Source organism: Zophobas morio, unplaced genomic scaffold (genome assembly GCF_036711695.1).
Source record: "Zophobas morio isolate AGI-343-1 ecotype UQ-CSIRO unplaced genomic scaffold, CSIRO_AGI_Zmor_V1 ptg000010l, whole genome shotgun sequence".
In the NCBI taxonomy this organism is placed as follows: Eukaryota; Metazoa; Arthropoda; class Insecta; order Coleoptera; family Tenebrionidae; genus Zophobas; species Zophobas morio.
This window is the reverse complement of record NW_026972115.1, coordinates 1,640,967-1,665,641: the sequence shown is the minus strand read 5'-3', so window position 1 is coordinate 1,665,641 and position 24,675 is coordinate 1,640,967. Positions and strand designations below refer to the sequence as shown.

General features: G+C 30.9%; 2 protein-coding genes across 2 annotated transcripts; both read right to left on the bottom strand.

Moving 5' to 3' along the window:
- Positions 1 to 4,702: 4,702 nt before the first annotated feature.
- On the bottom strand, positions 4,703 to 19,605 carry LOC135126430 (zinc finger protein 70-like). Its single transcript, XM_064052478.1, has 4 exons — positions 19,398 to 19,605; positions 18,387 to 19,352; positions 5,616 to 5,906; positions 4,703 to 5,570 (listed from the first exon to the last, which is right to left on the bottom strand). Exons 1-4 carry the CDS (start codon positions 19,572 to 19,574, stop codon positions 4,818 to 4,820), a joined length of 2,187 nt encoding a protein of 728 aa, XP_063908548.1. The 5' UTR covers positions 19,575 to 19,605; the 3' UTR covers positions 4,703 to 4,817.
- A 2,330-nt stretch (positions 19,606 to 21,935) lies between these two features.
- On the bottom strand, positions 21,936 to 23,498 carry LOC135126429 (tigger transposable element-derived protein 4-like). The gene has a single exon (XM_064052477.1). The coding sequence runs from the start codon at positions 23,496 to 23,498 to the stop codon at positions 21,936 to 21,938; it is 1,563 nt and encodes a 520-aa protein (XP_063908547.1).
- Positions 23,499 to 24,675: the final 1,177 nt, after the last annotated feature.

Genomic DNA, 24,675 nt, shown 5'->3' with positions numbered 1-24,675 from the left:
TCATTCGTTGTGAGCCGGGAGGAGGGGCTTAATTACAAAATCCACAGTTTTCTACAAAAATTTATCATTTCAATTTTTTTTAATGAAACCAGTTATGAATAACATGCATGTAAAAAATTAGTAAAAAATAAACAAAGTAGAAAAGTTTTTACATTATAAAAACGTATTGTGTATTCAAAATTCAAAGACCACTCAAAAAGGCCAAAGGTTAAGCCCCACCCACCCCTATCAACAAAAAACGCTGAGTAATTTTCGAAAAAGCTCGGGAAAAGGTCAAAATCTTCATAGGACAAGGTTTTGAAAAATTGAGCTTTTGGGAAATTTGACTAAAAATCCATAAAAAAATCTTAGATGTAGATTTCGACAAGTTCAATCAAAATGTATAGCGCTTTAATAGTCCTGCGCCAAGACCTCCGAAGTATTCGGTTTCAGAGTCAATTTTTTAAAATATCTCAAAAATCCTATTATTTCATTTTGCGAATCTGGAAAAATAGTTGAAATTTTAGAGGAAATAAAGCCGAAAAACACTTAAGGAGGTCGAAATCAGAAAGAGGATCTCTTGAGAAATTTCGAAATGCTCAGGAATATGTCAAAAATTTCATATGGGAAGGTATTCAAAAATTGAATCTTTGGAAAAATTACTTAAAAATACTTGAAAATATCACAGAAATAGCTCTCGACAAATTCGATCGAAACATAGAGTTCTGATAGTCTTGCATCAAGATTTTCAAAGTATTCGGTTTCATTTTGACGATTCTGGAAAAATACTTAAAATTGTAGAAGAAATAAAGCTTGAAGAGGTCGAAATCAGCAATAGGAACTCTCTAGAGAACAATCGAAATGCTCAGGAAAATATCAAAAATTTCATAAGAGAAAACTGAACTTTGCAAAAATTGATTTAAAATTCAAAAAAAATTTAGGAAATAGATCTTGACAAGTTCGATCGAAAAGTATAGCGTTTTTGGTCCTGGACCAAGATTTCGAAATTTGGGTTTCAGAATCAGATTTTTAAAATATGTCAAAAATCATAATATTTCATTTTGGCGATTCGGGGAAAATAGTTGGGAGTATAATTTTAGAAGAAATAACGCCGAAAAAACACTTGAAGAGGTCGAAGTCAACAACAGGAACTCTTTAGAGAACTATCGAAATGCTCAGGAAAGTGTCAAAAATGTCATGTGGGAGAGTACTGAAAAATTGAACTTTTGGAAACATTGCCTAAAGGGAGGAGGAGCTTAATTGCAAAATCCACATTTCTCTACAAAAATTTACCATTTCAGATTTTTTTAATGAAGCCAGTTCTGAATAACATGCCTGTAAAAAATTAGTAACAAATAAACAAAGTAGAAAGGTTTTTAGATTATAAAAACGTATTATCTGTTCAAAATTGAAAGACCACTCAAAAAAACCAAAGATTAAGCCCCACCCACCCCAATCAACAAAAAACGGTGAGTAATTTTCGATAAAAGCCCGGAAAAAGGTCAAAATCTTCATACGACAAGGGTTTGAAAAATTGAGCTTTTGGGAAAATTGACTAAAAATCCATAAAAAATCTGAGATGTAGATCTCGACAAGTCAATCAAAAAGTATAGTGCTTTTATAGTCCTGCATCAAGACCTTCGAAGTATTCGGTTTCAGAGTCGATTTTTTAAAATATCTCAAAAATCCTATTATTTCATTTTGCGAATCTGGAAAAATAGTTGAAATTTTAGAGGAAATAAAGCCGAAAAACACTTAAGGAGGTCGAAATCAGAAAGAGGATCTCTTGAGAAATTTCGAAATGATCAGGAATATGTCAAAAATTTCACATGAGAAGATATTCAAAAATTGAATCTTTGGAAAAATTGCTTAAAAATACTTCAAAATATCACAGAAATAGCTCTCGACAAATTCGATCGAAACGTTGAGTTCTGATAGTCTTGCATCAAGATTTTGAAAATATTCGGTTTCATTTTGACGATTCTGAAAAAATACTTGAGATTTTAGAAGAAATAAAGCTTGAAGAGGTCGAAATCATCAATAGGAACTCTCTAGAGAACAATCGAAATGCTCAGGAAAATATCAAAAATTTTATAAGAGAAAACTGAACTTTGCAAAAATTGATTAAAAATCCTTAAAAAATCTAGGAAATAGATCTTGACAAGTTCGATCGAAAAGTATAGCGTTTTTGGTCCCGGACCAAGATTTCGAAATATTCGGTTTCAGAATCAGATTTTTAAAATATGTCAAAAGTCGTAATATTTCATTTTGGCGATTCAGGGAAAATAGTTAGGAGTATAATTTTAGAAGAAATAACGCCGAAAAAACACTTGAAGAGGTCGAAGTCAGCAACAGGAAGTCTTTAGAGAACTATCAAAATGCTCAGGAAAATGTCAAAAATGTCATATGGGAGAGTACTGAAAAACTGAACTTTTGGAAACATTGCCTAAAGGGAGGAGGAGCTTAATTGCCAAATCCATATGTCTCTACAAAAATTTACCATTTTGAAAATGTTTTAAGTTTCTTGTTATGAAAAGAAGTTTAGATATATTAAAAAAGCAAGAATAAATATAAACCCCGCCCACCCGCCCGATCGCAGTTGTGATGATTTTTCTCATTCGTTGTGAGCCGGGAGGAGGAGCTTAATTTCAAAATTCACATTTTTCTACAAAAATTTACCATTTCAATTTTTTTTAATGAAACCAGTTCTGAAAAACATGCCTGTAAAAAATTAGTAACAAATAAACAAACTAGAAAGGTTTTTAGATTATAAAAACGTATTATCTGTTCAAAATTGATAGACCACTCAAAAAAACCAAAGATTAAGCCCCACCCACCCTAATCAACAAAAAACGGTGAGTAATTTTCGAAAAAACTCGAGAAACGGTCAAAATCTTCATACGACAAGGTTTTGAAAAATTGAGCTTTTGCGAAAAATTACTTAAAAATACTTCAAAATATCACAGAAATAGCTCTCGACAAATTCGATCGAAACGTAAGAGTTCTGATAGTCTTGCATCAAAATTTTCAAAATATTCGGTTTCATTTTGACGATTCTGGAAAAATACTTGAAATTTTAGAAGAAATAAAGCTTGAAGAGGTCGAAATCAGCAATAGGAACTGTTTAGAGGACTATCGAAATGCTCAGGAAAATATCAAAAATTTCACAAGAGAAAACTGAACTTTGCAAAAATTGATTAAAAATCCTTAAAAAATATAGGAAATAGATCTTGACAAGTTCGATCGAAAAGTATAGCGTTTTTGGTCCTGGACCAAGATTTCGAAATATTGGGTTTCAAAATCAGATTTTTAAAATATGTCAAAAATCGTAATATTTCATTTTGGCGATTCTGGGAAAATACTTGAAATTTTAGAAGAAATAAAGCTTGAAGAGATCGAAATCATCAATAGGAACTCTCTAGAGAACAATCGAAATGCTCAGGAAAATGTCAAAAATTTCATTAGAGAAAACTGAACTTTGCAAAAATTGATCAAAAATTCTTAAAAAAATCTAGGAAATAGATCTCGACAAGTTCGATCGAAAAGTATAGCGTTTTTGGTCCTGGACCAAGATTTCGAAATATTGGGTTTCAGAATCAGATTTTTAAAATGTGTCAAAAATCGTAATATTTAATTTTTGCGATTCGGGGAAAATAGTTGGGAGTACAATTTTAGAAGAAATAACGGCAAAAAAACACTTGAAGAGGTCGAAGTCAGCAACAGGAACTCTTTAGAGAACTATCGAAATGCTCAAGAAAAGTTTTTACATTATAAAAACGTATTGTCTGTTCAAAATTGAAAGACCACTCAAAAAAACCAAAGATTAAGCCGCACCCACCCTAATCAACAAAAGACGGTGAGTAATTTTCGAAAAAACTCGGGAAAAGGTCAAAATCTTCATACGACAAGGTTTTAAAAAATTGAGCTTTTGGGAAAATTGACTAAAAATCCATAAAAAATCTGAGATGTAGATCTCGACAAGTACAATCAAAAAGTATAGCGCTTTGATAGTCCTGCACCAAGACCTGCGAACTATTCGGTTTCAGAGTCAATTTTTTAAAATATCTCAAAAATCCTATCGTTTCATTTTGCGAATCTGGAAAAATAGTTGAAATTTTAGAGGAAATAAAGCCTAAAAACACTTAGGAGGTCGAAATCAGAAAGAGGATCGCTTGAGAAATTTCGAAATGCTCAGGAAAATGTCAAAAATTTCATATGGGAAGGTATTCAAAAATTGAATCTTTGAAACATAGAGTTCTCTAGTCTTGCATCAAGATTTTCAAAATATTCGTTTTTCAGTGTATAACTATATTTTAAATGATCGAAGACATTTAAAATGGAAAAACATATAATGCCAAATTTCTCTGCGTATAAATGCGCATATTTAAATGTTTTTTTCTGCATATAATCCCGAGCTTTGGTTATTAAAAAATGGTTTTGTGTGAGTGTCGCCATCTGTGGAGATATTTCCGAACTCACTAAAACCCGAATTTTGTGTTGCTACGATTCTGTGAAAACCGATTTTGCGTTTTTTTTAATTATTGAGCTTTGTTTGTGGGCTCACCCACATAAAACAGTTTTTACATGACAAACATTTATTAGTTTTTTCGCAACGCCGTGAGTTAAAATTTAAATAAGTAATTCCCATTCAGTTTATAAAAAAAGAGCTTTCTCCATTTGACTCATTACCATGGATAATTAGGTTTAAACAACAGACACAATCTCCAAAAACAAGTAAAAATTTTAATAAACCAACAGTACAAAAAGTACTTAAATACGAAATAATATCACAACAAAAAATCACTAATCAGCCAATCAAGAACCAAAACGACGAAAAATCACGAATGCAGCTTCAAGTGCCTCCTCAAATGCGCGCTCTGTGAAAACCTCTTATTGCAAAACTTGCAAACGAACGCCTTCTCTCCCGTATGAATCACCAAATGTTGCTTCAGTTCCTGCTTGGTATAAAAAGCCTTCCCACAGTGTTCACACGTGAAATTTTTCTCACCCGTATGGTGTCTTAAATGCGAATACAAATTACTACTGCTCCCAAAGCACTTCCCACAGGTTGTACAAACAAACGGCCGCTCTCCATTGTGCACCATTGTATGTTTATGCAATTCTTGTCTTGTGGAAAAAGCCTTCGGACACAATGTGCACGCATGCGGCCGCTCCCCCGTGTGGGTCCTCATATGCGTGGTCAAATGCCCGGAATTCACAAACCGCTTCTCGCAAATATGGCAGCAATAGGGCTTCTCCCCCGTGTGGATGCGAATGTGCTGCGTCAAATACTCGCGCCTGTTGAAGATCTTCCCGCAGGTTTCGCACTGGTGGATCTTGGTTTCTTTGGGGCGCTTCTTGGGGGATTTTTTTTCAGGTGGTTTCTCCACGGTGGTTTGCGTTTCGTTCTCGAAGGGCATGTTTTTGTTGTCGGGTTCGTTGAAGTTGAACTGGGATAGGTTTGTGTTCGTGTAGAACTCGCGGAGGCGCAGGTCGGAGTTCTCGCACTGGAGTTTGAACTGGAATGCTACGTTTAGTTTGGCCAGGCATTTCTGGCAGACGGTGGTTGGTAAGCCGTCGCCTTGGAGGATCTGGAAGTGAGTATTAAGCGGGGTTGGGGTGCAGTAAGGGGTTACCTGGACTGAAGCGCACGACATTATCATGGTGTAGATGGGGTCTGTTCCTTCAAAAATATTGCACATTTTTTTGGTTTGGGATTTTTCGAGGCAGATTCGACAGATGGGGGCTGTGTTGAGATCACAGTAGTAGTTTAGTTGGTCTTGGGGGTAGAATTTTAAGTCTTCGAGGGTAGACATGTTTGAGGTTATGTTTGCTGTCAAAGGGTTGTTTGAAACGAGCGCATGCGCGGAGAGGGATAAATTCGTGTAATTTCGAAAAATCGTCGAAAGGGCAGTAAGTATAACAAAGGAAGATTAATTATTATCGAACTAAGAAAATAGTCCGAGTGTCAGCATGTTAATTCCCACAATTTGCCACTTAGACCTTGACCAGTGGCGCATCATTCGCACAGAACAGATCACTACATTTAGCCGTTATTTCTTCTAAAATTATACTCCTAACTATTTTCCCCGAATCGTCAAAATGAATTATCATGATTTTTGACATATTTTAAAAATGTGATTCTGAAACCCAATATTTCGAAATCTTGGTCCACGATCAAAAACGCTATACTTTTCGATCGAACTTGTCAAGATCCATTTCCTAGATTTTTTTAAGGATTTTTAAACAATTTTTGCAAAATTCAGTTTTCTCTTATGAAATTTTTGGTATTTTCCTGGGCATTTCGATTGTTCTCTGGAGTTCCTATTGCTGATTTCGACCTCTTCAAGCTTTATTTCTTCTAAAGTTTCAAGTATTTTTCCAGAATCGTCAAAATGAAACCAAATATTTTGAAAATCTTGATGCAAGACAAGAACTCTACGTTTCGATCGAATTTGTCGAGAGCTATTTCTGTGATATTTTGAAGTATTTTTAAGTAATTTTTCCAAAGATTTATTTTTTGAATACCTTCCCATATGAAATTTTTGACATATTCCTGAGCATTTCGAAATTTCTCATGAGGTCCTCTTTCTGATTTCGACCCCCGTAAGTGTTTTTCGGTTTTATTTCCTCTAAAATTTCAACTTCTTTTCCACATTCGCAAAATGAAATAATAGGATTTTTGAGATATTTTAAAAAATTGACTCTGAAACCGAATACTTCGAAGGTCTTGGCGCAGGACTATCAAAGTACTATACTTTTCGATTGAACTTGTCGAGATCTACATCTCAGATTTTTTTATGGATTTTTAGTCAATTTCCCCAAAAGCTCAATTGTTCAAAACCTTGTCGTATGAAGATTTTGACCTTTTCCCGAGCTTTTTCGAAAATTATTCACTGTTTTTTGTTGATTAGGGTGGGTGGGGCTTAATCTTTGGTTTTTTTGAGTGGTCTTTCAATTTTGAACAGATAATACGTTTTTATAATGTAAAAACCTTTCTACTATGTTTATTAGTTACTAATTTTTTACAGGCATGTTATTCAGAACTGGTTTCATTAAAAAAAATGGGAATGGTAAATTTTTGTAGAGAAATATTAATTTTGCAATTAAGCTCCTCCTCCCGGCTCACGTCGAATGAAAAAAAAAATGATCACAACTGCGATCGGGCGGGTGGGCGGAGTTTATATTTAGCCTTGTTTTTTGAATATATCTAATCTTCTTTTCATAAGAAGAAACTTAAAACATGTTCAAAATGGTAAACTTTTGTGGAGAAATATGGATTTTGCAATTAAGCTCCGTCTCCCAACTCACGACGAATGAAAATTTCACCACAACTGAGGTTGGGACGGGTGGGTGGGGTTTAATCTTTGTCTTTTTTTCTCTTAATAGTTTTCTTTCAACAACAGAATACTTAAAATATCAAATGGTGAATTTGAGGTTAGAATTATGTCCGACACTTTGTTTTTCACAAATTGTTCGACATAATTCTGACCTCAGATTCACTATTTAATATTTCAAATATTCTATTGTTGAGAGAAAACTGTATATAAATATTAAGCCCCACCCACCCTCCCTGATCTCAATTATGATGAATTTTTCATTCGTTGTGAGACGGAGGGGAGGAGATTAATTGGAAAATCCATATTTCTCTACAAAAATGTACCATTTTGAATAGGTTTTAAGTTTTTTGTTATGAAAAGATTACAGATATTTAAAAAAAAAATGGTTAAATATAAGCAAATCTGTCATAAGGTTGACAAACTTCACGGCAAAAACAGAGAGTACCAACTCTCTCAATCAATTTTGGTGACTATATTTTCACCATGGCCAACTAATGTTGCAATTCATTCTGATTTTGATGATTTTCACTAAAGATGGAATATTCTATAGTTCTGAAAAGAACTGACCTGAGTTAGGTGGGAAAGAACTAAAGCAAACACTGTGTAAGTGGGATTTATAGTATTTATTGATAGTAACTTTGATGTTCAACTTTTGCCGTATTTCAAGGGGTTGTAGAAGAAAAGTGGAGGATTTAAGTTGATTCCTACCAAAAATTACCATTTTAGACATGTTTTAAGTTTCTTGTTGTCAAAATAAGTCTACACATATTAAGGAAAAAAGACAAAATCTAGCCCCGCCCACCCGCCCTATCTCAATTGTGATGATTTTTTTTATTCGTCGTCAGCCAAAGGGCGGAGCTTAACTGCAAAATCCTTATTTTTCTACGAGAAATTAAAAACATGTTTTTGAGTATCGTGTTGTTCAAAGAATACTGTGTATATTAAGAAAAAATTAAAACCAAAGATTAAACCCCTGACCGAGTTTCTAAGAATAAAAAAAATCATTAAAATTGAGATGGGGTGGGTGGGCGAGGCTAATATTTTCCTTTTTTTTATATACATAGCCTTCTTTGAACAATACGATACTCGAAAACAATTTTTAATTTTTTGTAACGAAATAAGTATTTTGCAGCTAAGCTCCGCCCTCTTGGTTCACGGTGAATAAAAAAATCATTACAATCGAGAAAGGGTGGGTGGGCGGGTTTATATTTTGCTTTTTTGTTTTGATTAATAGGTGTAGACTTTTTTTCACAACACGAAACTTAAAATATGTTTAAAATGGAAAATTTCTATAATGAAATATCGATTTTGTACTTGGGCTCCGCCCCACAATTGCAAAAATGTACCATTTTAACCTTGTTCTACGTTTCCTGTTGTGAAAAAAATGGCAATGTATATCAAGAAAAAAAAAAGGCAAAATGTAAACCCCGCCCACCCGCCCTATCTCAATTCTGATGATTTTTTTTTAATCGTCGTAAGCCGAGGGGCGGAGCTTAACTGAAAAATCCTTATTTCAAATTAAAAACATGTTTTTGAGTACCGTTTTGTTCAAAGAATACAATGTATATTAAGAAAAATAAAGCTAAAAATTAGGCTCCACCCATACCTGCCGTGATCTAAATAGTAATGCAGTTTTCATTCGTTGGCAGACCTAGGGGCGGAGCCTAATAATTGCGAAATTTCCTTTAAAAAAATTACCATTTTAAACGTGTTTTAAGTTTCTAAGGAAAAATAAATTATCACAATTGAAATACTGTTTATATATTTGTCTTTTTTTCTTAATGTACATAGTATTCTTTGAACAATATGGTACTCAAAAACATATTTTTAATTTCTTGTTACGAAATAAGTATTTTGCAGTTAAGCTCCGCCCTCTTGGTTCACGGTGAATAAAAAAAATCATTACAATCGAGATAGGGTGGGTGGGCGGGCAGACATTTTGTCTTTGTGTTTTAATATATGCAGACTTCTTTTCACAACATGAAACTTAAAATTTGTTTAAAATGGAAAATTTGTATAATGAAATATCGATTTTGTACTTACGCTCCGCCCCATAATTGCAAAAATGTACCATTTTAACCTTGTTCTACGTTTCCTGTTGTGAAAAAAATGGCAATGTATATTAAGTAAAAAAAAAGGCAAAATATAAACCCCGCCCACCCGCCCTATCTCAATTCTGATGATTTTTTTTTATCGTCGTAAGCCGAGGGGCGGAGCTTAACTGCAAAATCCTTATTTCAAATTAAAAACATGTTTCTGAGTACCGTTTTGTTCAAAGAATACTACGTATATTAAGAAAAAGTCAAAGATTAGGCCCCACCCATACCTACGCTGACATAAATAGTAATGCAGTTTTAATTCGTTGGAAGACCTAGGGGCGGAGCCTAATTGCAAAATCCATTTTTCCTTAAAAAATTACCATTTTAAACGTGTTTTAAGTTTCTAAGGAAAAATAAATCATCACAATTGAAATATTGTTTATATATTTGCCTTTTTTTCTTAATGTGCATAGTATTCTTTCAACAATGCGATACTCAAAAACAGGTTTTTAATTTCTCGTTACGAAAAAGCATTTTGCAGTTTAGCTTAAAAAAAATGGTTCTTAGCGGATAAAAAAAAAACATCACAATAGAGATAGGGCGGGTGGGCGGGCTGACTTTTTGTCTTTTTGTTTTAATTAATATGTGTAGACTTTTTTTCACAACACGAAACTTAAAATATGTTTAAAATGGAAAATTTGTATAAGGAAATATCGATTTTCTAATTAGGCTCCGCCCCATAATTGCAACAATGTACCATTTTAACCTTGTTCTACGTTTCCTGTTGTGAAAAAAATGGCAATGTATATCAAGAAAAAAAAAAAAAAAAGGCAAACTATAAGCCCCGCCCACCCGCCCTATCCCAATTCTGATGATTTTTTTTAATCGTCGTAAGCCGAGGGGCGGAGCTTAACAGCAAAATCCTTATTTCAAATTAAAAACATGTTTCTGAGTATCGTGTTTTTCAAAGAATACTACGTACATTAAGAAAAAGCCAAAGATTAGGCCCCACCCATACCTACGCAGATCTAAATAGCAATGCAGTTTTCATTCGTTGGCAGACCTAGGGGCGGAGTCTAATTGCAAAATCCATATTTCCTTACAAAAATTACCATTTTAAACGTGTTTCAAGTTTCTAAGGAAAAATAAATCATCACAATTGAAATATTGCTTATATATTTGCCTTTTTTTCTTAATGTGACGTATAGTATTTTTTCAACAATGCGATACTCAAAAATAGGTTTTTAATTTCTTGTTACGAAATAAGTATTTTGCAGTTAAGCTCCGTCCCCTTGGTTTACGGCGAATAAAAAAATCATTACAATCGAGAGAGGGTGGGTGGGCGGGCTGACATTTTGTCTTTGTGTTGTAATATATGCAGACTTCTTTTCACAACATGAAACTTAAAATATGTTTAAAATGGAAAATTTGTATAAGGAAATGTCGATTTTGTAATTAGGCTCCTCCCCATAATTGCAAAATCCATATTTTCTTGCAAAAATGTACCATTTTAACTATGTTTTAAGTTTCTTGTTATGAAAAGAAGACTACACATACTAAGAAAGAAGGGCAAAATGTAAGCCCTCGTAGTAGTGCCTCAATCAGAAAAATGTCCCCGCTACTTCAGGGGTTTTTCCTTCAAGTTGGCAGCACTGCACACCACCGCAATTTCATTGGTTGAAAACCCGACGTCAACGGGAACAGCAACCTGTAGTTGACCCACGAAAGAATCACAAAACACAATGACGAACGCCAATAAGGGTACGACCGGCGTTCTTCTGGAAATTTCAGACTTCAATAAACTTCAACATTTCTCATGAATGGTATATACTACAAAAAGGACCTTGTATATTTTTTTAATTGGACAAGGAAAGGGTTGCACTGGTAAAATCCAGGAAGAAATACTTGTCACGAAAATAAAATTGTTACTTTTTATTATTGTACCTCTTATCTACCATGCTTACAGCACATTTTACTGTAAAATATCATTATCTGTGATGTATAATAAGTAGAGCTGGGCGGTCGAAATTTATTTATCCCCACTACCCGTCTGCAGTGCAGGCCGCTGCAACCTTGCCTTACTCGCTTATCGCTTTCCAATTGTGCATTATTTTTGATAATTTACACAAATAGGTTTATTTTCAGCGAGACGGACACTTGAAAATTATTATTATTATTATTATTATTATTATTATTTCGTGGATCAGTGGTTGTAAGTAATTCAATACTGTAATTCAGTCACTTTTACAATTACTTTTAACCCAAGTACTCAAAATATTGTTTTGTTTTTCTCTGCTGGAATTATTCCTGGTTCGTCGAAGTCATGGTAGAAGGAGACATCCGATGTACCAAATTAAAAATCGTCTGCATCCATTTGTGACGTTAGGTGGCATCAACGACCTTGCGGCTCTTGTGAGCTTCGCTAGGGAAGTCTAGGGAATTTCAGCTTGAGTTATCATTGCTCTGTCCAATACGTCAATTAGTTGTCGGCTAACGAAAGTTAATGAAATTAATAATGATAAAAATGTAATTATTGAAAGTTGAACGGTCCAAAAATGTGGTTTCGTATCAATTTCGATAAATGTAGGACATCAGCAAATGCAAATACCAATTTGCTCTTATCTCTTGAGTGTTGAAAAGAGGTTGTTGACATATTTATGCCCAGTTCTCTCCACAAACCTAAATTCTGCGATCACATCACACATTTTTGCAATTTAAAGAATGTAGAATGTATTTTAAATTTCGCGCGAATTTGATCCCACTTGACGTCACACCCGATGCGTATGCCATGTCTCCTTCTACCAGGAATCCAGTAAGGAGTTAAAATCTAAAACGAGTTTAGCACAGAATTTGTTAAGAACCCAGGTAACCATAATATACATAAGCTCTTCATCATTTAAGGGTGATGGCTAAAACATATTCCAGTATAGAGAAATACACATAAATTTCTGCCAAAAGTATACTTCCGATTGTAATAAACTTCACACCGTTGACATGAGCGTAAAAAATCCTACCCAGACTGCTTTTCCGTTTTTTACATTTTGTTGCCAAAAAAAACTACAATGCGTTAAAATTGTGATGAGTATGAGATTATCTGGTTTTCGCTATTTATGGATCAATTTTAAATTTTTAAAAAGGTACACTAGTAGAAATTGTATTAAAAAATCCATTGCGCTTTACAGAAATAAAATATCTTAATAAATAATTGAGTAAACAAGGGCATATTTAAAATTTGTGGTCAAACAAACTTTAGCCATTTTTCTGGTCCATTCAAGTCAATAACACAACAAATATCTAAAATTATGTTTTCATCAAATTTTTTCGTTTTTTTCATTTTCTTTAATTTTTCAATGAATTAATTTTTCGTTTCCTTATAAGTAAAAAGGTAGACACATCGAAAAATCCAGAAGTTAAAAATAGAAAAGCCGAAGAATTGAAATATTGAAAAATCCTAAAACTGAAATATCTAAAAACTGAAAACTCGAAAAATCAAAAAAGTGAAGTCGAAAAATTGAAAAATCAAAAACCTGAAAAATCAAAAAATTAAAGAACTGAAGAACAGGAAAATCGAAACACTCAAAGGTCAAGAAATGGGAAAATCAAAACATCGATTAATTGAAAAATCGAAAAATTTAGTTTATGAAAGTCAAATTTGAAAAATTAAAAAATCGAAAATTTGACAAAATGACAATTGAAAAACAGAAAATCTAAAAAAGTGAAGTCGAAAAATAGATTTTACAATACATATTTTGATTTTTGGATTTTTAAGTTTCTCAATTTTAATCTTGATTTTTTATTTTTGATTTCTGTAATTTTTCGATTTGCACTTTTTTCGTTTCGATTTTAGATTTTTCAGTTTGTGCAATTTTCAATTTTATGTTTCTTCAATTTTTGAGTTGCAATTTTTCTAGTGTTCATAATAATAAATTATTATTATGTATATAATTTTTAAAAATTTTCACATTTTTACGATGTCAGATTTTTTTTATATTTTTCGATTTTCCACTTTTTCTATTTTTCAATTTCTCATTTTTTCAAGTTTTGGGTTTTTTCATTTTTCCCGATTTTCTAATTTTTCGATTTTTAAACTTTTCGCATAAAAAAATGGAAAAAATGCAAAATTGTAAAATAGAAAAATCTAAAATAAAAAAAAACTTTGAAAACTCTAAAAATTGGAAATCAAGAACTTGAAAAATCGAAGAAACGAAAAATTCAAAAATCGAAAGAATAAAAATTAAGGAAGCTGAAAGTCGAAAAGTGCAAAACTGAAAAAAAAAGTATTGTAAAAGTGAAATCTTGGAAATTAAAGAAGTCGGAAAAATTAAAAATTGGAAACTCGAACAACTGAAAAATAAAGGAAATAAAAAAAATGAAAAATTGTGATATAAAATTGAAAAAATTAAAATTAATTAATCGGAAAAATGAAAAACAGAAATCAAAAATCTGAAAAATTGAAAAAGCAAAAAATAAAAAACTAATATCTAAAATTAGGAAATTGCAAAAATTGGAATTGAAAAAGCGAACAATTATGAAACTGAAACACGAAAAAATAAAAAACAGAAAATTATAATTTTTCGCTTATTCAATTTTTCAAATTTTCAGTATTCGATTTCCAATTTAAAAAATAAGGCTTATTATAAAAAATAAAATTCGCAAAATCAAATGTTACAATTTTTCGAAAAATCTGGATTTATTTTCCTTCGACCAATTTTTTTAAGCCACATTTTTTCGTTTTTTTCATTTTCTTTAATTTTTCAATGAATTAATTGTTCGTTTCCTTATTTTTTCAAATTCTTGATTTTTATTTTTCATTTTCCTGATTTTTTTAATTTTCATTTTCTCGATTTTATAATGTTTCATTTAATCGATTTTGAAAAAGTAAAAAGGTAGACACATCGAAAAATCCAGAAGTCAAAAATAGAAAAGCCGAAGAATTGAAATATTGAAAAATCCTAAAACTGAAAAATCGAAAAATCAAAAAAGTGAAGTCCTAAAAAATCGAAAAGTTGAAAAATCAAAAAATTAAAGAATTGAAGTACAGGAAAATCGAAACACTCGAAGGTCAAGAAATGGGAAAATCAAAACATCGAAAAATTGACATTTTATAAATGTCAAATTTGAAAAACTGAAAAATCGAAAATTTGAAAAAACGACAATTGAAAAACAGAAAATCTAAAACGGGGAAGTCGAAAAATCAAAACATTAAGAAATCGAAAAATCTAAAATTTTAAATATTGAAAAATTAAAATACCAAAAAATTGAGTTTTACAGAAATAAAATATCTTAATAAATAATTGAGTAAACAATGGCAGAATATTTATAATTTGTGGTCAAACAAACTTTAGCCATTTTTCTGGTCCATTCAAGTCTATAACACAACAAATATCTAAAATTATGTTTTCATCAAATTTTTTCGTTTTTTTCATTTTCTTTAATTTTTCAATGAATTAATTGTTCGTTTCCTTATTTTTTCAAATTCTTGATTTTTATTTTTCATTTTCCTGATTTTTTTAATTTTCATTTTCTCGATTTTATAATGTTTCATTGAATCGATTTTGAAAAAGTAAAAAGGTAGACACATCGAAAAATCCAGAAGTTAAAAATAGAAAAGCCGAAGAATTGAAATATTGAAAAATCCTAAAACTAAAATATCTAAAAACTGAAAAATCGAAAAATCAAAATGAAGTCGAAAAATAGAAACCTTAAAAAATCGAAAAATCAAAAACCTGAAAAATCAAAAAATTAACGAACTGAAGAACAGGAAACTCGAAACACTCGAAGGTCAAGAAATGGGAAAATCAACATCGATTAATTGAAAAATCAAAAAATTTAGAGTTTATGAAAGTCAAATTTGAGAAATTAAAAAATCGAAAATTTGACAAAATGACAATTGAAAAACAAAAAACCTAAAAAAGTGAAGTCGAAAAATAGATTTTAGAATACAGGTTTTGACTTTTGAATTTTTAAGTTTCTCAATTTTAATCTTGATTTTTTATTTTTGATATCTGTAATTTTTCGATTTGCACTTTTTTCGTTTAGATTTTAGATTTTTCAGTTTGTGCAATTTTCAATTTTATGTTTCTTCAATTTTTGATTTGCAATTTTTCTAGTGTTCATTGAAATATGCAATAAATTATAATTATTATATAATTTTTAAAAATTTTCACATTTTTACGATTTCAGATTTTTTTTATATTTTTCGATTTTCCAATTTTCGTTTATTTCCAGTTTTTGGATTAATTATTTTTTCGATTTTTAAGTTTCTCCATTGTTAGTTTTCCAATGTTTGAATTTTTCGTTTCTTCAGTCCTTCGAGTTACAATTTTTCGATTTTTCAATTTCTCATTTTTTCAAGTTTTGGGTTTTTTCATTTTTCCGGATTTTCTAATTTTTCGATTTTTAAACTTTTCGCATAAAAAAATGGAAAAAAATGCAAAATTGTAAAATAGAAAAATCTAAAATAAAAAAAAAACTTTGAAAACTCTAAAAATTGGAAATCAAGAACTTGAAAACTTGAAGAAACGAAAAATTCAAAAATCGAAAGAATAAAAATTAAGGAAGCTAAAAATCGAAAAGTGCAAAACTGAAAAAAAAAATGTATTGTAAAAGTGAAATATTTGAAATTAAAGAAGTCGGAAAAATTAAAAATTGGAAACTCGAACAACTGAAAAATAAAGGAAATAAAAAAATGAAAAATTGTGATATAAAATTGAAAAAATTAAAATTAAAAAATCGGAAAAATGAAAAACAGAAATCAAAAATCTGAAAAATTGAAAAAAAATAAAATAAAAAACTAATATCTAAAATTAAGAAATTGCAAAAAATGGAATTGAAAAAGCAAAAAATTATGAAACTGAAACACGAAAAAATAAAAAACACAAAATTATAATTTTTCGCTTATTCAATTTTTCAAATTTTCAGTATTCGATTTCCAATTTAAAATATAAGGGTTATTATAAAAAATAAAATTCGCAAAATCAAATGTTATAATTTTTCGAAAAATCTGGATTTATTTTCCTTCGACCAATTTTTTAAGCCACATTTTTTCGTTTTTTTCATTTTCTTTAATTTTTCAATGAATTAATTTTTCGTTTCCTTATTTTTTCAAATTCTTGATTTTTATTTTTCATTTTCCTGATTTTTTTAATTTTCATTTTCTCGATTTTATAATGTTTCATTTAATCGATTTTGAAAAAGTAAAAAGGTAAGACACATCGAAAAATCCAGAAGTTAAAAATAGAAAAGCCGAAGAATTGAAACATTGAAAAATCCTAAAACTGAAATATCTAAAAATTGAAAAATCGAAAAATCAAAAAAGTGAAGTCGAAAAATAGAAACCTTAAAAAATCGAAAAATTGAAAAATCAAAAACCTGAAAAATAAAAAAATTAAAGAACTGAAGAACAGGAAAATCGAAACACTCGAAGGTCAAGAAATGGGAAAATCAACATCGATTAATTGAAAAATCAAAAAATTTAGAGTTTATGAAAGTCAAATTTGAAAAATTAAAAAATCGAAAATTTGACAAAATGACAATTGAAAAACAGAAAATCTAAAAAAGTGAAGTCGAAAAATAGATTTTACAATACAGATTTTGATTTTTGGATTTTTAAGTTTCTCAATTTTAATCTTGATTTTTTATTTTTGATTTCTGTAATTTTTCGATTTGCACTTTTTTCGTTTCGATTTTAGATTTTTCAGTTTGTGCAATTTTCAATTTTATGTTTCTTCAATTTTTTATTTGCAATTTTTCTAGTGTTCATTGAAATATGTAATAAATTATTATTATTATATAATTTTTAAAAATTTTCACATTTTTACGATTTCAGATTTTTTAATAATTTAATGGAAAAAATGCAAAATTGTAAAATCGGAAAAATTAAAAATTGGAAACTCGAACAACTGAAAAATAAAGGAAATAAAAAATGAAAATTTGTGATATAAAATTGAAAAAATTAAAATTAAAAAATCGGAAAAATGAAAAACAGAAATCAAAAACCTGAAAAATTGAAAAAGCAAGAAATAAAAAACTAATATCTAGAATTAGGAAATTGCAAAAATTGGAATTGAAAAAGCGAAAAATTATGAAACTGAAACTCGAAAAAATAAAAAACACAAAATTATAATTTTCTGCTTATTCAATTTTTCAAATTTTCAGTATTCGATTTCCAATTTAAAAAATAAGGGTTATTATAAAAAATAAAATTCGCAAAATCAAATCTTATAATTTTTCGAAAAATCTGGATTTATTTTCCTTCGACCATTTTTTTAAGCCACATTTTTTCGTTTTTTTCATTTCTTTAATTTTTCAATGAATTAATTGTTCGTTTCCTTATTTTTTCAAATTCTTGATTTTTATTTTTCATTTTCCTGATTTTTTTAATTTTCATTTTCTCGATTTTATAATGTTTCATTTGATCGATTTTGAAAAAGTAAAAAGGTAGACACATCGAAAAATCCAGAAGTCAAAAATAGAAAAGCCGAAGAATTGAAATATTGAAAAATTAAAATACCAAAAAATTGAGTTTTACAGAAATAAAATATCTTAATAAATAATTGAGTAAACAAGGGTAGAATATTTAAAATTTGTGGTCAAACAAACTTTAGCCATTTTTCTGGTCCATTCAAGTCTATAACACAACAAATATCTAAAATTATGTTTTCATCAAATTTTTCAAAGTGTAAAAAGTAATTGTGAAAGTAATGTATTACTTTCAACACCGACTTCGAGCCACTGGTCTACCGTGGTACAAGTCAATACGCAGCGCTTAAATCTCAACCGCCTAACCCTAATAATAAGCAACAAAAACATTTGAGTGAGTTATACACATCTAGCAGCACATGGCTCTTTAAAATATCACGAAACACTTTACATATTTGATTAATACTTCTCTATCACCGTAGTCATGATTGTTACTGTTTAATATAAACGTTTTCAAAAAAGATTTTATAAAAATCAGTCGAGTTAAAATTTTACCAACCTGGGAAGCTCCACCCGTCCACCTCCCCCCACCAAATCATTGGTTTTTATGCGTCTTCAAATGCCTAATAAGATGCGCCTTCTGCGAAAACCTCTTATTACAATATTCACACAAAAACGCCTTCTCCCCCGTATGCACCAACATATGCTGGTACAGTTGCCCCTTCGTCGAAAACGCCTTCCCGCACTGGTCGCACCTGTAGTTCTTCTCCCCAGTGTGGATCTTCGTATGCGTGTTCAAGTTACTCGAGCTCGCGAACCTCTTTGGACAGTACGTGCACCCATAAGGCCGCTCCGACGTGTGTATCGCTATAGTGTGCTTCGTGAGCTGTTGCGCCGTCGCGAACGCCTTAGTGCACGCCGCGCACACGTGGTTCTTCTCCCCCGTGTGCGTCCTCATGTGGGTGTGTAAATGGCCCCCATTGATAAACCGCTTGTCGCACAAATGGCACACGTAGGGCCGCTCCCCCGTATGGATCCGAATGTGATGGATCAGCCCCGGCTTGGTGCGAAAAATCTTCCCGCACGTGTCGCACTGGTGCTGCTTCGTCGGCTTCTTCGACTTCGAGCTCTGATTGATTCCAATGAGCGGCAAATCCTCCACTTTCAACTCGAGCTCGGACGGCTTCAAGTCCCCGAATTCGATTTTCAGCTCCGTGAAGGTGCTCTTGTCGAGGTCGTGCAGCGACGTGGTGGGCTCGATGTGCACGCTCTGCAGCGGCTGCAGCTGGTTTTGCTCGATTTGGTTGTCCGAGATGTTGCCCTCTTGAGCGGCGTTTTCGGCGACCTGCACTTGCTCTAGAGTGTTTTCGGCGAACGCCACCGCGGAGTTGTCTTTTTTCACCTCGATGAAGCCGCTGAGGTCCGGGGTGGTGGGTAGGTGGTTGAAGTTTTCGAAACATTGGCGCAGTTTGGCGTCCGAGGATTCGCACTGAGTTTTGAACTGGAATGCTATGTTGAGTTTGGAGATGCATTTCTGGCAGATGTAGGGTGGAAGACCGTCACCTTCTATCACCTGAAAGGGTGTATTAGTGGTGGTTTGGGGTTGGGTTGCTCCTACCTGCACGGAAGCGCAAGCCATTATTAAAATGGAAAAGTGAGGGGGTTTGATAGGGTCGAAGATCGGCATTAGTTTCGGGTTGCGTTCCAGACATATTCTACAAATGTTATTTATGTTCATTGTTAAATAATAATTCAAAACATCGCTGGACTGCATGTTTTTGTTGTTGTATGCCATTTTTACGTCATTAGAGTGTCAGTGTCGGTAATGCAGGTTTCGTGAAGTGGTGGTACCGACGCACCCATAGATTAATGTAGATGCGACATACAGGCTGATTTTTTAAATGGTTTTAGTCAAAATTTTTGTGGTTGTTTTCGATACACTGTATAATACTAACAGTGAGAAAAAAAAATGAAAAATTAAAATACTTAATCGAAAATTCGAGAAATCTAATAATCGAAAAATCGAAACCTTAAAAAATCGAAAAACCGAGAAATCGAAAAATCAATAAATCGTGGAGTCGAAAAGTCGAACAATTGAGAAACCTTAATAGGCCAAAATCGAAAAGTTAGAAATTGAACAATTTATAAATTGAGAAACTGACAATCAAAATATCGAAAAATCCAAATCTCGATAAATCGAGAAATCAAAAAACTTAAAAATTCGAAAAATTGAGAGATTGAAAGATCAAAACAACGAGAAATCGAAAAGTGATGAAGTCGAAAAATCGAAAAATAGAGAAATCGATAAACAAAAAGTTAAAACTTGAAAAATTGGAAAAGCGGAAAAATCAAAAAATTAAAGAATTACAATACAGGTTTTGATTTTTGGATTTTTAAGTTTCTCAATTTCAATCCTGATTTTTTTATTTATGATTTCTGTAATTTTTCGATTTGCACTTTTTTCGTTTCGATTTTAGATTTTTCAGTTTGTGCAATTTTCAATTTTATGTTTCTTCAATTTTTGATTTGCAATTTTTCTAGTGTTCATTGAAATATGTAATAAATTATTATTATATAATTTTTAAAAATTTTCACATTTTTACGATTTCAGATTTTTTTATATTTTTCGATTTTCCACTTTTCGTTTATTTTTCGTTTCTTCAGTCCTTCGAGTTACAATTTTTCGATTTTTCAATTTCTCATTTTTTCAAGTTTTGGGTTTTTTCATTTTTCCCGATTTTCTAATTTTTCGATTTTTAAACTTTTCGCATAAAAAGATGGAAAAAATGCAAAATTGTAAAATAGAAAAATCTAAAATAAAAAAAAAACCTTGAAAACTCTAAAAAATGGAAATCAAGAACTTGAAAACTTGAAGAAACGAAAAATTCAAAAATCGAAAGAATAAAAATTAAGGAAGCTAAAAATTGAAACGTGCAAAACTGAAAAAAAAAATGTATTGTAAAAGTGAAATATTGGAAATTAAAGAAGTCGGAAAAATTAAAAATTGGAAACTCGAACAACTGAAAAATAAAGGAAATAAAAAACTGAAAAATTGTGATGTAAAATTGAAAAAATTAAAATTAAAAAATCGGAAAAATGAAAAACAGAAATCAAAAATCTGAAAAATTGAAAAAGCAAAAAATAAAAAACTAATATCTAAAATTAGGAAATTGCAAAAATTGGAATTGAAAAAGCGAAAAATTATGAAACTGAAACACGAAAAAATAAAAAACACAAAATTATAATTTTTCGCTTATTCAGTTTTTCAAATTTTCAATATTCGATTTCCAATTTAAAAAATAAGGGTTATTATAAAAAATAAAATTCGCAAAATCAAATCTTACAATTTTTCGAAAAATCTGGATTTATTTTCCTTCGACTAATTTTTTTAAGCCACATTTTTTCGTTTTTTTCATTTTCTTTAATTTTTCAATGAATTAATTTTTCGTTTCCTTATTTTTTCAAATTCTTGATTTTTATTTTTCATTTTCCTGATTTTTTAATTTTCATTTTCTCGATTTTATAATGTTTCATTTAATCGATTTTGAAAATGTAAAAAGGTAGACACATCGAAAAATCCAGAAGTTAAAAATACAAAAGCCGAAGAATTGAAATACTCAAAAATCCTAAAACTGAAAACTCGAAAAATCAAAAAAGTGAAGTCGAAAAATAGAAACCTTAAAAAATCGAAAAATTGAAAAATCAAAAACCTGAAAAATCAAAAAATTAAAGAAGTGAAGAACAGGAAAATCGAAACACTCGAAGGTCAAGAAATGGGAAAATCAAAACATCGATTAATTGAAAAATCGAAAAATTGAGAGTTTATGAAAGTCAAATTTGAAAAATTAAAAAATCGAAAATTTGACAAAATGATAATTGATAAACAGAAAATCTAAAAAAGTGAAGCCGAAAAATAGATTTTACAATACAGTAGCGTCCGGTTATAATGAACTCAAAAAATGTAACAAAACTAGTTCATTATATCCGAAGTTCACTATTAACGGAAAAATAAAAACTGCGTTTGTTTAAATTCAATTTACTTCAATTCTACGTTGGGAACAATTCAAAAAATATTTCTTGGTTTATAAACTAAAAATAAAAAAAAACATAGCTATTTATGTAATTACATATAACAAGACGTCACATAAACACAAGTCTACTTGACAAAATCAGTTATTTTTGTCTGTACATATCTATTAGAAAAGTGAATGTCACTAATATAGCGTTCGAGGTTGCAAAAGCTGTTCCATATAGGCTCCGGAACAGTGCGCGATTCTAAAAAGTTGCGAGTCTCTGCCATTTTTTGCGCCATTTCATTAAGAGAAGGAACATAAACATCAACATCTTCATCAGACTCATTTTCCTCACCCTCGGCCTCGTCACTTGTTGCCATGACTGATGTCACTGATTCTATAATCTGCTCGTCAGTTAGTCTTTCTGTTACCGTTATGTCGTTATCAATTTCCACATATTCTTCAAAATTAAATTCCCCGATTTTCTCTTGCACTGCAATTTCAATTGCATTATCCACATCTGTGAAAATAAGTCCAGGATCATCTTCATGTTTTTTTAACCATTCTGTTAGGGGAAGCTCATCGTCTGCATCAAATTCAGCACTTTTTTCAGAAAATCCTCCATGCTTGAAACAGTTTGCTATTGTATCTTTGCTAACCTTTTGCCAAGCCATGTGAATAAAATTTACAGCATCTAAAATGCTAACTGAAAATGTTTTTCCGTTGTCCATAGCCTCTATCATCTGCGCGAGTAAAATTTTCCTATAATGGCTCTTTAATGAATGAATTACACCTTGATCCATCGGTTGTAATTTTGAACTCGTATTCGGTGGCATAAAAACTAATTTAATTTGGTTTAGTTTAATCTCAGGGTGAGCTGTACAGTTATCAACTAAAAGTACAATTTTCCTATTTTTTTGTTTTAATTGTTCATCCCATTCAAGCAGTTCATTTGTGAAAATTTCAGAGGTCATCCACGCGTTACGGTTTGATTTGTATTTTACGGGCAATTGTTTATTTTTGAAACATCTAGGATTGGCAGATTTGCCTATAACCAACAATTTCCTTTTTTCTGTTCCAGACATATTGGCAGCTACTAAAACTGTAATCCTCAATTTAGATAACTTTCCTCCAGCACAACTTTCTCCCACAAATTTTAAAGTCTTATCAGGAGTCATTTGATAAAAGAGCCCTGTCTCATCAGCGTTAAAAATGTCTTCACTGTCATAGTTTTTCCGAATATGAGGCCAAACATTAGTTAACCAGTCATTAACAACATTCAAATCTACTGCTGCAGACTCACCCACAATTTTTCCTGTTCGGATATTATGTCTTCTTTTAAAACGTTCAATCCAACTTTTAGAACACTTGAAGTCTTTGTTTTCGATTTTACTACCCATTTCATTAGCTTTTTCTTGTAGAATAATACCACTTACAGGAACGTTTTCTTGTCTTTTTTGTGTAAACCACTTAAGAAGCCCTTGATCCATTTCATGGTGCTTTGATTTTCTCATTTTTTTACACGTAGAATTTCCCTGACCATACGCTGATAAAATGGCTTCTCTTTGCTTCCATATCATAGAAACAGTGGATTTTATCAAGTTCATTTCCTGGCTAACATCGCGTTGTTTAACACCACTTTGTATTTTTTGTATAATATCATACTTGTCCTTTAAGGTTAGAGCTTTACGTTTTTGTTTTTCCATTTCGAACAATGTTATTACACAAGTAAGTACTTATGTAGCGCTACTTCGACACAGTGACCAAGAATCGACTGGCACAGAAAGCAAGTTGGTGGGGAAATGCGTAGCGCGTAAATCAGGGAATCCCCGAAAAGTTCATTATAAACGGAAAACTGCACTTTATTTTGAATAATATTTAGTTCATTTTATCCGAAAGTTCATTACAAGCGGATTCAGTGGTTCATTATAACCGAAAAAAAATACATTAGATATATGGAAAAAATTTCGTTACTTGAAATACAGTACACTATAGCCGGAAGTTCATTACAAGCGGGTTCATTATAACCGGACAATACTGTACATATTTTGATTTTTGGATTTTTAAGTTTCTCAATTTTAATCTTGATTTTTGTAATTTTTCGATTTGCACTTTTTTAGTTTCGATTTTAGATTTTTCAGTTTGTGCAATTTTCAATTTTATGTTTCTTCAATTTTTGATTTGCAATTTTTCTAGTGTTCATTGAAATATGTAATAAATCATTATTATATAATTTTTAAAAATTTTCACATTTTTACGATTTCAGATTTTTTTTTATATTTTTCGATTTTCCAATTTTCGTTTATTTCCAGTTTTTGGATTAATTATTTTTTTCGATTTTTAAGTTTCTCCAATTTTCGTTTTTCAATGTTTGAATTTTTCGTTTCTTCAGTCCTTCGAGTTACAATTTTTCGATTTTCCAATTTCTCATTTTTTCAAGTTTTGGGTTTTTTCATTTTTCCCGATTTTCTAATTTTTCGATTTTTAAACTTTTCGCATAAAAAAATGGAAAAAATGCAAAATTGTAAAATAGAAAAATCTAAAATAAAAAAAACCTTGAAAACTCTAAAAATTGGAAATCAAGAACTTGAAAACTTGAAGAAACGAAAAATTCAAAAATCGAAAGAATAAAAATTAAGGAAGCTAAAATTGAAAAGTGCAAAATTGAAAAAAAAAATGTATTGTAAAAGTGGAAGCTAAAAATCGAATGTGCAAAACTGAAAAAAAAATGTATTGTAAAAGTGAAATATTGGAAATTAAAGAAGTCGGAAAAATTAAAAATTGGAAACTCGAACAACTGAAAAATAAAGGAAATAAAAAAAATGAAAAATTGTGATATAAAATTGAAAAAATTAAAATTAAAAAATCGGAAACATGAAAAAC

Bases quoted from the DNA above. Each gene is read 5' to 3' on its own strand.
- LOC135126430 (XM_064052478.1), bottom strand. From the start codon at position 19,574: ATGGCATACAACAACAAAAACATGCAGTCCAGCGATGTTTTGAATTAT. The intron at 5,907-18,386 runs AAAAACCAATGA...AATTAATCTTCC, and splicing joins TTAGGCATTTGAAGACGCAT to TTTGTTATACTTACTGCCCT. The intron at 5,571-5,615 runs GTAACCCCTTAC...ACTCACTTCCAG, and splicing joins TGTCGTGCGCTTCAGTCCAG to ATCCTCCAAGGCGACGGCTT.
- LOC135126429 (XM_064052477.1), bottom strand. From the start codon at position 23,498: ATGGAAAAACAAAAACGTAAAGCTCTAACCTTAAAGGACAAGTATGAT.